General features: G+C 37.0%; 1 protein-coding gene and 1 long non-coding RNA gene across 9 annotated transcripts in view; one reads left to right on the top strand and one right to left on the bottom strand.

The window, feature by feature from the left end:
* The window catches only part of LOC137244090 (uncharacterized), a 28810-nt gene extending 22754 nt beyond the window's left edge, over positions 1 to 6056 (bottom strand). Inside the window, exon 1 of the long non-coding RNA XR_010950793.1 lies at positions 4756 to 6056. This is a non-coding gene — a long non-coding RNA (uncharacterized lncRNA). The remainder of the gene's footprint in view (positions 1 to 4755) is intronic.
* Positions 1 to 16510, top strand: part of AGO1 (protein argonaute-2) — a 292733-nt gene that overhangs the window by 166717 nt on the left and 109506 nt on the right. For 3 of the 8 annotated variants that reach the window (XM_067772620.1, XM_067772619.1, XM_067772617.1), the window contains exon 1: positions 10557 to 11231. The exons of 2 other annotated variants lie outside the window; for them this stretch is intronic. Coding sequence is in view for 1 of the 6 variants with exons in the window: in XM_067772623.1 (XP_067628724.1) it covers positions 13089 to 13098 (10 nt within the window). In the remaining 5 variants the exon portion in view is untranslated. Of the gene's footprint in view, positions 1 to 10556; positions 11232 to 13070; positions 13099 to 16510 lie in introns of those variants that run through there. 3 more of the 8 variants (XM_067772622.1, XM_067772621.1, XM_067772623.1) reach the window with 3 other exon arrangements.

Here is a 16510-nt window from a genome sequence, read left to right as displayed (position 1 = left end):
TTCCAGGGTACACAAACAATTATTTATGGTGGTTTGCAGCTTTTGAATTTGCTCACCATTTTCTGAGAAAATTTGCTGAAGACTAAAGAGGGTCTTCAGTTGGTTGTCAACCAATATTCTTCGGTTTTCGTACCGAGCTTTGAGGGCGTCCCATGCTAACTGAAAACTGTTGTCTGTGAGAGGGTATTGCTTCACTAACTGACCTGCTTGGCCTCTCGTTTTCTGCCGTAGGCGATATAGTTTTTGAGCTTGAGTGAGTTTGGGGTGATTGCCGTAGACTGCCGTAAACATATCCCTGAATGCAGGCCAGTCTTCGTATCCGCCGTGGAATATTTCAGTATCGCAGGGTGGTACTTTGAGGTATACTTGTGATGAGTTAGAAGTATTTGGGGGATTTAAGGGCTGAGATATTTGAGGTGAGGGTCGCAGTAGTTGTATGGCGTCCATAATTTGTGACATGCAAATTTCATAGCTTTCAGAGCACTTTTGGTATTTTTGCTCTATCGAATCGGTGGACTCCTGATGGGATGGAGAAAGAGATACATTTCTGTAGGAATCTAGGAGTGATTCCCACAATCTTTCGAGCTGTTGTGTTTTTACCTTGAGAAGTGACTCAGTTTGGTCAGCTATCAGGGTTGCTGACCACTTTGAGTAAAAGGCCTCTAGTCTATTGCTTTCGAAAATGAAAGTATCAAGACTTGTGTCGGGTTGACCTACATCAAGAGTGTCATTTGCTTTTTTGCTCATATTGGTTTTGTTCAGGGTAAACAGGTGTTAATTATAATATTATAATATGGGATACCAAATGAGAAGGGTTCTAAATGTATTGCTTGGTTAAATTTTAAGCAGTGCTGAGTGAGGTAGTAGTATATTAATTGATAGGACACTTTAATTCTACTATGTTTGAAATATAATTTTGGTCTTAACTATTTTCCGGCTTATAAATTCTTGTGACACAGACTAATGCTTGTACACAGGAACGGGAATTTACGAGATGAGAAAATGAGCAAATAGCTGGATCTTATTTATATGTATTTAATTGTGTGCCAGTATTTTGTTTATATTAGGGTGGGTCGTTGTTGTTTTTTTTTTTTTTTGTGTGGAAAAACTAAGTAGGCGAAATATTTTGTGGTTGTGCAAATATTTTTAAATATTATTTACTTAATTACAATTATGCTCGTTGCTGGGGTTTTGTTAATACACCCTAGTGAAGGTGTTTTGTTTTACTTGTTTCTGTACTGCCTTAGCGCGTCTAAGTGCAGTTAGCGGATTGGGGTTAGATTTTTTTTTTTTTATATATATATATGTATATTGCTGATTTTTGATAGCCTTGTAAGTACTTATTATTGTAAAAAAATTTAATGAGCTGATAGGCCTTAGTTAAATAAAACACAATATTTAAAGTTGTGTTTTAGTTTTACTTCGTCGATATTTCGATTTCAGTCTGAAATCATCTTCAGGACTGTCAAACACAAATAGAAAAAAGGACTATTAGAATAATATTATATTTTGCATATAGGTATATAATAAAGCAACTTACACATATGCCTATGTTTGATCGACTGATCAGATGTTCAAAAATTAAGTATAACAAAGCATAACAACGAAAGTAAACAATAGAAAATACCGCAAGTGTAAACAAATTTTTGCAATAACAATAATACATAGGACAAAGAACAATAAGACAGAAAAAATGCATGAGCCATAACTATGGTGTTTAGTTGTTGTCATTGGATAGATTTTGAGCGGGATGTTGGCTGGACGCTGTTTGAATTTGCTGAGCACCGTGAAGCTTGCACTGCATTTTGTTGTTGTTTCAGCAATAGATGTCGATATGCATATGCACATTGGTCGGTGTCGCTTTTAAAATTCATTCTCTTATCATTAGGTGTGCTCATAATATGGAGCATTTCCAAAGTAAAACGCTTATTATAATGTTTCTCAATATCCAAGATAGAAACATTTTTGAAGTCAGGATAGTGACCAGTGTCCTTACAATGCGCTGTCAAGGCCGTCTTATTGTCCGAAGCAATGTTTCTAAGCTTTATATTGGACTTATGACCGGAAATCCTTGTCTTTAGCTTTAATTTGGTTGTCCCCACATATACCTTATCGCATAAGTGGGACCCGTCACCGTTGCATGGAATTTTATAAATGATGTTGGATTTCTCATCTTTCGAGATTCTGTCCTTAGTATTGCTGTAAACCTGTCGTAACGTATTGTTATATGTGAACGCTAGTGTAATTTTCTCTTTATCATATAATTGCGATGTCTTTATTCTCTCCGATATTCCTGGAACATATACTATAGACTTGTATATTTTACTTTTCGTTTCACGTGTTGCCTCATCATTAGAGGTTCTAATTTTGAAATTTCGTATGAGTTTGTTGATGAGATTACTGGGGAATTCATTTTCTTCTAGAGTTTTCTTTATAATCGCAATATTCTTTCCATGGTATATTCTGTCGCTAATAGTGAGTACCCTACTGATGAAGTTTTTGGCTGTATTTAAAATTGTTTTCCTTTCATGGTGTGAGTTGTAGTTGATTAATCTTCCCGAAGCTGTGGGTTTTTTGTACCAGTCAAAATATATTTTATTGTTGTGCGTGTTTATTAGCGTGTCAAGGTATGGTAGTTGACCGTCTTTTTCGACCTCCACTGTAAATCTGATGTTCTTGTTGTAGCTGTTGAGTTTCTTCAGCATATTCTCTACTTCATCCGTTTTGACAATCGCAAATAAATCATCTACATATTTAGTTAGTAGGCGTGGTTTACATTTGGCTTCCATCTCAAATCTTGTTAGCAGCTCTTCCATGACGATGTCTGCTATGACCGGGGAGGCTGGGGAAACCATGGGCCCATTGCCATTGCCCATGGGTTCCCCAGCCTCCCCGGTCATAGCAGACATCGTCATGGAAGAGCTGCTAACAAGATTTGAGATGGAAGCCAAATGTAAACCACGCCTACTAACTAAATATGTAGATGATTTATTTGCGATTGTCAAAACGGATGAAGTAGAGAATATGCTGAAGGAACTCAACAGCTACAACAAGAACATCAGATTTACAGTGGAGGTCGAAAAAGACGGTCAACTACCATACCTTGACACGCTAATAAACACGCACAACAATAAAATATATTTTGACTGGTACAAAAAACCCACAGCTTCGGGAAGATTAATCAACTACAACTCACACCATGAAAGGAAAACAATTTTAAATACAGCCAAAAACTTCATCAGTAGGGTACTCACTATTAGCGACAGAATATACCATGGAAAGAATATTGCGATTATAAAGAAAACTCTAGAAGAAAATGAATTCCCCAGTAATCTCATCAACAAACTCATACGAAATTTCAAAATTAGAACCTCTAATGATGAGGCAACACGTGAAACGAAAAGTAAAATATACAAGTCTATAGTATATGTTCCAGGAATATCGGAGAGAATAAAGACATCGCAATTATATGATAAAGAGAAAATTACACTAGCGTTCACATATAACAATACGTTACGACAGGTTTACAGCAATACTAAGGACAGAATCTCGAAAGATGAGAAATCCAACATCATTTATAAAATTCCATGCAACGGTGACGGGTCCCACTTATGCGATAAGGTATATGTGGGGACAACCAAATTAAAGCTAAAGACAAGGATTTCCGGTCATAAGTCCAATATAAAGCTTAGAAACATTGCTTCGGACAATAAGACGGCCTTGACAGCGCATTGTAAGGACACTGGTCACTATCCTGACTTCAAAAATGTTTCTATCTTGGATATTGAGAAACATTATAATAAGCGTTTTACTTTGGAAATGCTCCATATTATGAGCACACCTAATGATAAGAGAATGAATTTTAAAAGCGACACCGACCAATGTGCATATGCATATCGACATCTATTGCTGAAACAACAACAAAATGCAGTGCAAGCTTCACGGTGCTCAGCAAATTCAAACAGCGTCCAGCCAACATCCCGCTCAAAATCTATCCAATGACAACAACTAAACACCATAGTTATGGCTCATGCATTTTTTCTGTCTTATTGTTCTTTGCCCTATGTATTATTGTTATTGCAAAAATTTGTTTACACTTGCGGTATTTTCTATTGTTTACTTTCGTTGTTATGCTTTGTTATACTTAATTTTTGAACATCTGATCAGTCGATCAAACATAGGCATATGTGTAAGTTGCTTTATTATATACCTATATGCAAAATATAATATTATTCTAATAGTCCTTTTTTCTATTTGTGTTTGACAGTCCTGAAGATGATTTCAGACTGAAATCGAAATATCGACGAAGTAAAACTAAAACACAACTTTAAATATTGTGTTTTATTTAACTAAGGCCTATCAGCTCATTAAATTTTTTTACAATAATATATATATGTATAATATATACACTGGCACAAGTGGGAGACTCCAATTTGGGAATTTTGCGGTTATATTTTGTTCTTTTGTTGGGATTGAGAATGAGAGACTCAATACAGTGCTCTTATGCCTGTGAGACAGAAATTGATAACGGGAATGTGCCAGTGGGTATGGAGAGTTAATACGCCGTGGGGTATATACGTGTTGGGATTTGAGAATATTGTGTTATAAGTATATTACGTATGTATGTTTGAGTGTAGCGGACTAATTTCCAAGTCTCTCGAGATTTATATTTGAGAAATAAGAGATTATGTATTTCGAATTTACCGTAAATTGGAACCGCTATGAGACTTACATACGTAATATATGCGCACTTACCGCTGGTTTCAATTCTAATATGTTTTGAATGTACTGTACCGTGATATCCTCTTAGCCGATGAACCCGTTACCTTTCTGTTGCTTCTGTTGCTGGGACTCACGTTGCTGTTGTTGGCTTCTTTCGAATCTGCTTTGTACCACTCTTGCAGGTCTACTGCTCGTGCTATGAAATAAATATTTATGGTTTTAAGAGACACTCTTCTGTGCCTTAGCACTTAAAACCAGCACTTATCCTTTTTTATAATTTTTTGAATTTTTTTGTTGAAAATGGGTTTTCCAGAGGGTAAGTATAATTTTCTTTTCCAGGTAAGTGCCACTTTTCCGAGGTAAGTGATTTTCTTTTTCAGGTTAGTGAACTTTTTTTTCCGGTAAGTAATTTTCTTCACAAATACTTTTTTTTCCTAATGGCACTTTATTATATCTGTTATATTCTCACAGTATTTTTTTTTTTTTAGCTTAATTTAAATTTTCTTTTCAGTTTTTTTTTCGATGAGCAATTTTGATATAATATTTTTTTTTTTTGGTTCTCCCTACTGTACACTTTTTATGTATACGAATATGTATATGTATGTTTGTATGCACACTTCTTATTGCACTTAAGATATTTATTTCTTTAACAAAACTGTTTATTTTTGTTCGCTTTTTATATTTTTTATAAACTTTAGTTTTCAGGTTTTTACTTTTCAAGCACCCTACCCTTTTTATATTTTCAATTCTTTTTAATTAACTTCTGTTTTCAGGGTAGTGGATCACGTCTTTTCTAACTTTTCTTCTTTTATTTTCCAGGTTTTTTGTAATCTTGCACAATTTTATATAGACTCTTAGGTGTTTCTTTTTCTTTTTAGCTCTTATTTTCGTTTTTCACCAAATTTCTTATATTTTATATCTTATAAATGTTTTGCACTGCACTTTTTTTGTCTTTTGAGGTTTATATTTGTTTTAAATTTATTTTGCACAATTTTTTGTTGATAGCGCGTCGCGAAAACCGATTTGTTTTTAATATTAAGTTTATTTAAATTTGTTTCTTTTTAGGTCGCTTGCTCAGAATGGCTCCAAAAGGACCATGTATAAAATTGCAGTAATTAAGATAGGTAAGGGTGCACCAGGGAATGGTAGAGGGGATGAGCACTCCACTCAAGTATAGAACGCACTATAGGGAGTAGACGCACAAGGGAAGCACTTCACTTTAGTAAATAAAAAGGCGCGACAACTTTCGATTTTGCATAGGTATAAAATTATAAACTTTAATATTTATTATTTAATTATTTAGTTTAACACTTTTTCGTATAACAAATTAGAGGCGCTTGTATAGTTAGGCTGATGACGAATAACTAACTTAAAAGCGGCCCAATGCATTCAGTTGGACCGCTTACTTTTTAACTTAAGGAGAGAGAAAAACGGTAAGTGTATAAATAGGTAAATAGGAAAATATGTATGCATTTCTTAAATCTTCATATTTTAGGCAAACGGTAGCTTACTAAATCGATACAGGGTGAATGTAAAATATGAGTATGAGTATGAGTATGTGATTTTATACAATGTAAATATTTCTGAATGGTAAGTATTTCAAATAAGGGTAAGTATTTCTGAAATGTCTATATATAATTAAAAAGGGTAGGTATATATTACAAATTTAAGGTAAGTATGAAGATGTAAGGATTATATATATTAATATTGTACGTGTATGCATATGTATATTTGACTCATGTCTTCAACAGTCGCCAAGCCTAAAAACTACTCACTGGAAGAAGCTACAGGTCTGCCAAAATACTGCTCTCAGAACCGCCACGGGCTGTCTTATGTCCCCAGAACACCATCTACATAATGAGGCGATAATACTCCCCATCAGGGAGAGAAATGAGATGCTAACCAAACAGTTCCTGTTGAATACCCAGAAACCTGGGCATCTCAACAGACATCTGATTGATGACCCAACACCGCCTAGGGGCTTAAGGAGTCATCTCCATTAGAGTTTTGAGGAAATACGGCACCTGAGAACTCAGCCGTATGAAGCAGAAAAAACACAAGCAGGTCCTCAGTAAGCTCCACAAACAGGCGTCGGACCTTTATGCCAGGAATCGCCCGGTGAATCCAGTACTCAAAGAACAGTACCCAAAACTTGCGGAAGAGGAACGCACACTCCCCTGGGAAACGCGAGTCACTCTAGCTCAACTTCGTTTCTGGATACTGTAACAGGCTAAACTCTTACCTATCCAGAATCAACCCCGACATACAAAATGTATACCCCGCTTGCAGTGTGTCCCCACATGACACCAACCATCTCTTTAATTGTAATGTGGAACCAACGCCTCTTACACCCCTCTCATTATGGACCACCCCTGTTGAAACTGCAAGTTTCCTTGGAGTCCCGTTAGGGGATATTGATGACAATTTGTGATCGGTCGCCTATTAGGTGCGGCGAAGCACTGCTACAACAACAACTAAATAATCAGGTTTTTTGTGTTTTCCAAAATGTTATATATATAAAAAGTGGGCGTGGTTATCTTCCGATTTCGCTCATTTTCAATACCAATCTATTCTGGGATAAGCTCGCGTACCAAATTTTGGGAAGATATCTCAATGTTTACTCAACTTATCGTGTTAATGGACAGAGGGACGGACGGACGTGCGGACATTGCTCAATCAAATTTTTTTTTCGATACTGATGATTTTGATATATGGGCAAATCCCAAAAACTTTTACTTTTTTGGATACTCGAGTTTTACACACGGACAAAAAACTTAAAGCCAGAAAAAGCACAAGGACATTAAGTTTGACCTTTTGACTATCCGATCTGATGATTTTAAAAATCAAGAAAGTTGATAGTAAGTTTTGCAAAACTTTGAAACGTAAAAAACGTCGATTTTTACACTTTTTCAAGCGATACCCTTGATTTTTTTTTTAATTTTTTCGATAAAATTTTAAGGAATCACTGAAACGCTATGGAATTTAATTATATAAATTAAAAAATATATAAATTAAAAAAAAAATTTGTCTACACTTTTTGACGATTGCCAATTTTTGGTAAAAATTTCGTATATTTGCCCCATGTACAAACATCAATAACTTTCCTTGCGTGAATATTTCAAGATGAGGCAATTGATGGTATACAGGAGCCCTATTGTACATTTCAAAACTCATAGTTACTGAATAGGGCCCCTGCTGTGGTGTAGAGAAAAAATTAACAAACGGGTATGAAATATTTGACGGTTACCCGGTTTCATATTTCCGCCTATATCTCTAAAACCAGGTTTCGGGTATCAACAAAATTTTACCTAAATATGCCCCACATAGATATGTACGTCCTGATAAAATTTCAACACAATTGGTTAAGAAGTGTTTAAATAAGTAAACAAATTTAAGGTTTTCCGGGTTTATATTTTTATCAATATCTCCAAACCCAGATCTCGGGTATTAAAACTTTTTTACCGTACGTTCACATATCTATATGCTTTTAAAGTTTCAAAAGAATCGGTAGAAAAGGGTCAAAATAAATGTGTTGGAAACTTTGCAGTAAAAATATTTGGCGGTTATTCGGTTTTATATTTCTACCGATATCTACAAAACCGAGTCTCGTGTATCAAAAAAAATTTTACATAGCAACAGCTGCATATAACTCCATATTTTGTTAAAAGTTTTGATATAATCGGTACAGAAGGGTTGAAATAAATGTATATTTAACATTGCGACTTCAATTTAAATATATTTTGCTCGATCTTTTGACTTTATCTTTTTGAGGCATTATAGCTCCAATTTACCCCTCAATGTTCCTAACAAAAAGATATTTGCGTGATACCATGTTTCAAAAAAAACTTTTTTTCTCCAAAAAAACCAAAGTTTGGCGGATATCCCCATATGGATAGACTTCTATCTCGATTCCTTTATACCTGTACAACCAACCGTTATCCAATCAAAGTTATAATACCCTGTGTACAAGTACAGCTGGATATAATTACCAAAATCGGATGACGAACACGCCAACTTTTTATAAAAAATTTTAAAAGTAAAATTTTAACAAAACATTGAATATCTTTAGATTATATAAGTAAATTATGTCAGCATTCAACTGCAATAATGCTATGGTGCAGCAAAATACAAAAATAAAAGAAAATTTCAAAATGGGCGTGGCTCCGCCCTTTTTCATTTAATCGCCTAAGTCAAGAAGGGGTGATTCCCAAAATTAATTCATATCTACCAATAAAAACAAACACTAACGATTTTAGATTCTGAAAATGTATTAGGATCCATATTTGGAATATTGATATTTAACGCTGTCTTTGTATAATTCGCTAGTATTTTCTAGATTTGAGGCGTTTTATGGAGTGATTTTAGACTTACGGCTGAATTCAGTAAGCGGTCTCTAGTCACTATTAGAGACTGTTTGGGGTATAAATCACTTTTGAGACAATTTAGCCCCCATTACTGATACTTAGCATAGACTTGACTTGACTTGGCGTAAACTTGGCAACTTAGCCACGATTATACTCCACTTGGCGCATAAAATCTGACATCATAATCAGCGTTGAAATTTATTTTTAAATAAATGTCAATTTGTATGACAAAATGTCAAAATGAAATGGAAACAAACAAATGGCATCTCAAAATGTAAACGTCACTTAGAACTTACATAGAAAATCAAAATTCAACAGACTTCTAAGTCAAGTTAAGTTTTGAGTAATCAGTAACATGCAATGTTAATTTAACAGAACTGTAAGTGACAGTTCGCAAGCCAAGTCAAGTCTATGCTAAGTATCAGTAATGGAGCCTTTTGCCAATCTGTAAGCTGTGTCGCGTCTCCAGCCGCACAAAAGCAATCACTAATTTGTGAGCTGGGCCGAGGCAGATCACAAACATGAAAATTTCAGAAAAAGTATGGAACTTATTTGCGAAAAACGCTTTGAATGTGTTATTTTAATCCTCAAATTAAAATAAGCATAGAAAAAATTAAAAAACAGAAAATACTTAAAAAACATCGAGCTCTATGTGGCGACGCTGAAATTCGAACCTACACACTTTGGGATTTTCTATACAAAATTGTGAACGGCGTCTTCGCAAGCTCAGCCACAATACCACCCAACGTTATGTTTACAAAATGCGATGCTATATTATTTGTTCAATGTATGTGTAAATTCTTTTTTGGTGAATTTCGTTGATATGGTGAATTGTTTTTGTGACTTTCGTATTAGGCTGTTATTACTTGTGACCGCAAATATAATTAAGTTTGTGTTGCCCTTGTAAAAATGGGAAGATTTTTAAAGATGGACCCATTAACATTGTGTTCCAATGAAGCGTGCAAGTGCAACAACAAATTGATCGACTTATTTTGTTTTGTTGTATACATACATACGTATTCTGACAGGGTGGATAAATGATGTACATTGGACCGATTTTCCGTCATCCCTCGAGAACGAAAACCGACACTGATGATGGCCCAACGACGAAACCGAGTTGTCTCAAAACCAAATTTGACAAGAGATGACGGAAAATCGTTCCAATATACAACAAATTTATCCATATGGTCACGTTGTTGCATTTGCATGTTAGATGTCTATCCCTATCTGGATCACGTTTCATTGGAACACGAAGTAAGAAAATCAACCCTGATGTACACATAACTTTGAAATTATACAATTTGGCAGCACTTACGTTCGATGAAGACCTAAATTTTCGAACACAATCTACACGCATTTGCCAAAAGGAGAAAGCTTTGTAAATTGAGTGCTACAGATGTACTTGCTTTGCTCACACTCATAGTTTTTCAAGTACTGGGTGGTGGTTGACTGTGAATAATCGTGTAAGGAAAGAACGTTGAGAATTGGCTGAGGAAGAATTGTGAAAACTTTGCTCGATTGCTGCTGCTAAAATTTTCAATTAAATTTTTCGTATAATGTGTTAAGGGCAATATTGAAAAAAAAATTGCGAAAAAGTTTAGTGCGGGTGATAACTGAGTGTTTACATAAAAACTGAAATTTTGAAAAGCGTTGAAAATTATTGGAATAAAGTTTAATAGCGCATTTCTACGCCTCCAGTCTTTGTGTATACGCGTGTGTGCAAAGGAGCCCTAGTTAGCAGCAGCAGCAGCAAAAAATATAAATCGAGGAATATTTCAAGTTTTAGCTGTAAATTAACAGCAAATTAAGCCATAAAATTTGAGAAAAGTTAAATTTTATTTGTGTTCCGTTTAATACCTGCCATTTGGGGTTAAATGTTAGACGCAGTCCCACCACATAAAACAATTTCACACTTTTACAAGCAACGCACAAGTGTGGCAGCCTTTTCCCAGTATAATAAACAAACGGAGTTCGCATTCTACTAGGCATTTCTATCTACGTGAATATGGGCAAATATAATTGAGTTTAAAATTGACAACATATATACAAAACAATAAATACATATATCTAATTCATATTGTGCCTGTGCCATTGTGTTCTAAAATATTAAATCAGTTGTATTTTAATTTAACATTAACGATAAAGGTGACTAGTGAATATGAATCGTGTTAATTTCTTGAAAACGTTGCTAGAAATAGCAGCTGGAAAAACATCGATGTATCGCTTTATAAATTTGGTTTTCCTGACTAGCCACTATATATCCTTTTGGTAAAAGTCTAGTTGAGGGGTCGACTGCTAATACGCTACCAAAAATATCGAGAGAGGTGTCAAACGACGCGTCTGGACATTAGTATTAATAATCCGAAGGCGGATAATAAAAAGTTATAACTCGTTCAAAAGATATTAACGAAAAACCAGAAAAAGACCCGCGGGTACCTCCGAAAGCGGGCGTGGGTTGCATAGTATTTTTGCGCAGAACACCTTTCTGCGTTGGCGGCCTTCAAAAACCCTGGGCTACGCCATTCCAAGTCCGGGTGTGTAGTATAATGCACAATTTTTTTGTGGGTACAACACAACAACAACCACATGAAAATCGCCAGCTTCAACTGCAAATATCTCCGGACAGAGATACAATTTTTCTTTTCCGGATTATTGTTCTCGAGATTAATACGCGTCTTTTGATACCTCACTCGAAAATTTTGGCCCAACTTAAGGGTGGGGCCCCTAAACTGCACTACTACCAAAATAAGTGTCCTGCTACAATGACACCAACCATCACTTCAATTTTAATGTGGAACCAACGCCTTTAACACCTCTCTCACTACAGTCCACCCCTGTTGAAATTGCAAGTTTCCTTGTACAATTTGTGGTAAAAGTCTAGTTGAGGGGTCGACTGCTAATATGCTACGAAAAATATCGAGGGAGGTGTCAGAAGACGCGTATTGACCTCGACAAAATAATCCGAAGGCGGAAAAGAAACATTTTATCTCTGTCCGGAGATATTTGCAGTTGAAGTTGGCGATTTTCATGTGGTTGTTGTAAGGTTGTAGTACCTACAAAAAAAATTGTGAACATAAATGTTTTGCGCGGATATAGCTTTGGTCTCTAAACCGGTGTTGGACCCACCCAGGGTAAGTTTTTATAAGCGCGGCCGAAGGCCGCCAACGCAGAAAAGTGTTGTGCACAAAAATACTATGGATACCAACCCCGGTTTCGGATGGACCCGTGGGTAATTTTTCAGTTTTTCGTTAATATCTTCTGAACGAGTTAAAATTTTATTTTCCGCCTTCGGATTATTAATACTGATGTAAAGACGCGTCGATTGACACCTCTCTCGATATTTTTGGTAGCGTATTAGCAGTCGACCCCTCAACTAGCCTATTACCCAATTTGTGATCGGTCGTACCTATTGGATCGGGCGAAGCACTGCTACAACAACAACAATATCCCATATAAGAGCGTTCAAAAACCTAATTCTAAACGAAAATTCGGTGCGAGTTTTTTCCCTTCTCCCATTCCTCGTATTCTATATAAAAATTCCTTGAGAGTTTTTTCACTTCTCCCTTTCCTCCTATTCTGAACAATGTTCGAAAAAGAGGAAACCGGTTATGGGAGAAAAGTAGGTATTATGAATGTGAGGGAGAGGGAGATTTCTTTGCCATTTCATAGGAGTTTTTTCACTAGTTAAATTGAAGGGAATGCATCAAAATAGTTAAAGGAAATTGGTTCTTTTAAGAAAGAACACTTATTTGTACAAATTTGCGCTAAAATATGTATTTACATTCTACCACAATATTCTCACTGTTAATACAACAACAACAGCAACAATATTCTTTATTTTAAGTCGAAAAGTATATCATAAGCAACGGAAGAGCTCTTTGTATATTTGATGCATCCATCCAGAAATTGCGCAAGGATTTTTAAAGAAGGCTTAATTAGATTTTGGCATATAGCGAAAGGCGAACTCAACTCGACGTGGCCGCCAGAAAATTGCTTTGCAGAATGAAAGCAGGTAACTTCGGCGGATTTGTGTTAACCCGCCGTCTTCTTCTTATGCTCCTCTGTTGATGTTGCTGTGGCACCAATTCATTACTCATTTCAGTGTATACCACATGAAATGCGATAATGTGCATTGTTTATACCTTATTTCTTAATTTCAAACAAATTCGCAACAGTAATTAAACTTTTCAATTTTTTAAACAAAATAAGAAATGCGGAACGAAATTTCAATTGACAAAACAGCTGACTTCGAAAATTCGAAATTCCTATTCCCCAATTTTTCTTCTCCCTAGGAGAAAAGAATTGGAGGAATTTTTCCGGGGGAATAAAAAAATCTGCGAGAACAAAATTCCGCGAGAATATTTAGAATTGGTCTGATAGAGCTGTAATTTCGCTGTATTTCATCATGGAATCTAATCTTTTTATATATAAAAAACACTTAAAGATAATAAAAATTTGACGATTTCCACGCCCTACACTAATGGGCGCAAAACTAGTAATGCAGCGACGTAAATGCATCTTGGTACATAAGTTTATTTTCAGCCGAAAAGTCAACATGCAAAATTTGGTAGAGTACGAGCTGTAATAAAATACGTTAAATCTCACTGCGTTGTAAAACAATATAATTGAGCGACTACTAGCGCTTTCCGAGATGTAATTCAGGGTAATTCTTTACGACAGCATGACACTGCTAATACGCGTCCAAAAATATTGAGAAACGTATCAAACGACGCGTCTTGACATCAGTATTAATAATCCTAAAGGCGTAAAATAAAAATTAACTCGTTCAAAAGATATTAACGTGAACCGGATCAAGACCCGTTGCTACCTCCGAAGCCAGGGATGGTATCCATAGTATTTTTGCGCAGAACACCTTTCTGCGTTGGCGGCCTTCGGCCGCGATTATAAAAAATTACCCTGGGTGGGTCCAACACCGGCTTGGAGACGAAAACTATATCCGCACAAAAACTTATGTTCACAATTTTTTTGTGGGTACAACATTACAACAACCACATGAAAATCGCTAAGTTCAACTACAAATATCTCCGCACAGAGGTAAATTTTTTCTTTTCCGCTTTCGGATTATTGTTCTCGAGATTAATACGCGTCTTTTGACACCGCTCTTTTTGACGCGTATTAGCAGTGTCATGCTGCCGTAAAGAATTAACTAATTCAGAAATAGTAAAAAAAAAAAAATTCAGAAATAGTTGGGGCCACGAAAAAAGACTTCAGGCTGGACTTTTGGATAATTCCAAAATGTTAAATTACCGTTTTGGGAACGATTTAATACGTCATCATTAAACCTTCTATGGCATCCATCATATGGTATCCTGAACCATTGTCTTGTCTAAACCTTGTTTTTGCATAGGTAAATCTACTGTGACTATATTGCTTCAGTTCCCAACTCATGTGCTGAACGGGTTTAAGGTTAACAGCGAAATTGATGTCATTTATACAAATTTTAGTAAAGCTTTCGATAGTTTTCCATTCATTACTTCTGATCAAACTCGATCGATTTGACTTCCCGCTCTTGCTTCTATCTTGGGTATCTTCATAATTAATGGAAAGAAAACAAATATAACTGTAGGGCAGAATCTATCGATGTTACTTCTGGTGTTCCTCAAGACAGCCACCTTAGTCCAGTGCTGTTTCCGCTGTTCATTAACGACCTCCCAAATGTTTTGCTAGCCGCTAATGAACGCTGATGATGTCAAACTTGTTATGCCTATCCGCTCACCATTGGATAGATCAAATCTACAATCGGATCTGAATAACCTGTTGTTTTGTTGGTGTAGCGATAAGGACATGTCCCGAAGGCCTTGGGGAGTGTTATCGATGTTGATGTTCCTTAGCCGGATATAGATCCGGTACATTTCGATACCAAGTTCTTCCAGGCCATCTCGCCGGGGTCGCCAGAGCCTCGGTTGTTAATGCAACAGGATTCGCCACGGGTAGGCGAAGTTGACAATTGAGTTTGGAGAAGCTATATATTGCGCTGAAGCCTTAAATCTATTTGGTATCTTAGTCGCGTCTTACGACAGGCATACCTACCGCAGGTATATATAAATTGCATATTGAGGGTTGAGTGAACAGAGCCAAAGGAACATTGGCGTACGTCAAACGATGGCTTAAAGAATTCGATGATCTACATATTACTAAAACTCTTTATATCTTTGGTGAAGCTAATGTTGTTGTTGTTGTAGCGATAGGGACACTCCCCGAATCGAGTTGATGGTCGTTGCCGGATACAGATCCGGTACGTTCGGGTACCAAGCCCGTCCATCTCGGGAACGATTTGTTATGACCACATGCGACTTCCTAGGCCATAACCACCCTCCCTACCCCTAGATCCATGAGGAGTTCGAGCTCGCCAGAGCCTCGGCTGTTAATGAAGGAGGTTTCGCCACGGATAGGTGAGGTTGACCCTCTAACCCGCTTATTGCAATACGCTTCGATAATCTGGAACCGTCGTTATCAGACCCACTGCTAAAAATAAGAATTGATTCAAAAGCAACTCCTGCTTTTTGCGCTATGGGACTTACCGTGGGACCCCGCAAGGATTCCTCCTATTTTTTAGAAAAACTTATTAGAGGGATGTAAATAGCCCGCTTCTGTTAGTGAAATTTTATTTAATGTTCCCTTTAGACCGTCGTAGACATTTTAAAACGCTTCATGTAAGCACCTGCAGATCGAATTTTGAAATGCACGAACCTCTTCGTATTATCTAAGGCTGGGGTAACGCTCAATCAATCCAGAGTCGGGTAGAGGTCCCACAAACCCCCACTGAATAAAAACACTATATTATTATTTATTTATTATTACGGCGTTTTAAGTAAAAAACTTAGATTATTACAAATTATAAATACATTTTAATAATAATAGGATTTCTAGCGTTTGGGGTGTCGGAATGCATGAGATTCCGATCAGAACGGGAACTGGTGGTCCCAACGGGCGAATCTTGGGGTCATATCATTGGGAGGTTGGAAGGACGTGTTCTCAATCCTGCCCTACTCCAAGACGTATGATTACGTGTTATGTGTTACGAACACACGTACACACGACTGGAGGTATTAGGCGGGCAGCAGCTTTCCGTCGCAAGATGGTAAAGGGGGCGAAGTGGCGACTAACGGTCGTTGGAGTAGTTGGGGTTCGGCAGGACGGTTGAACGGTCGGGTAACGGATTGGTACGGCGGTATTGAAGCATCGGCTTAACGGCGGTAGGATGGCGGACGGCCAATGGTCGTCATGAGAGCGGCGGGACGGATGCATCGGCTTAACGGCGGTTGGATGGCGGACGGCCAACGGTCGTCGTAGCAGCGGCGGCTGAATGGCGATAGGCCGGCCAGTGGTTGGTGTTGCAGCGACGGCACCGGCGGTGGGCTGTGGAGCGCATACTAGGGCCGTGGCGAGAGGGGAAGTAGGCT

Source organism: Eurosta solidaginis, chromosome 3 (genome assembly GCF_040869045.1).
Source record: "Eurosta solidaginis isolate ZX-2024a chromosome 3, ASM4086904v1, whole genome shotgun sequence".
Classification (NCBI taxonomy): Eukaryota; Metazoa; Arthropoda; class Insecta; order Diptera; family Tephritidae; genus Eurosta; species Eurosta solidaginis.
This window is presented reverse-complemented; position numbering and strand designations above follow the sequence as displayed.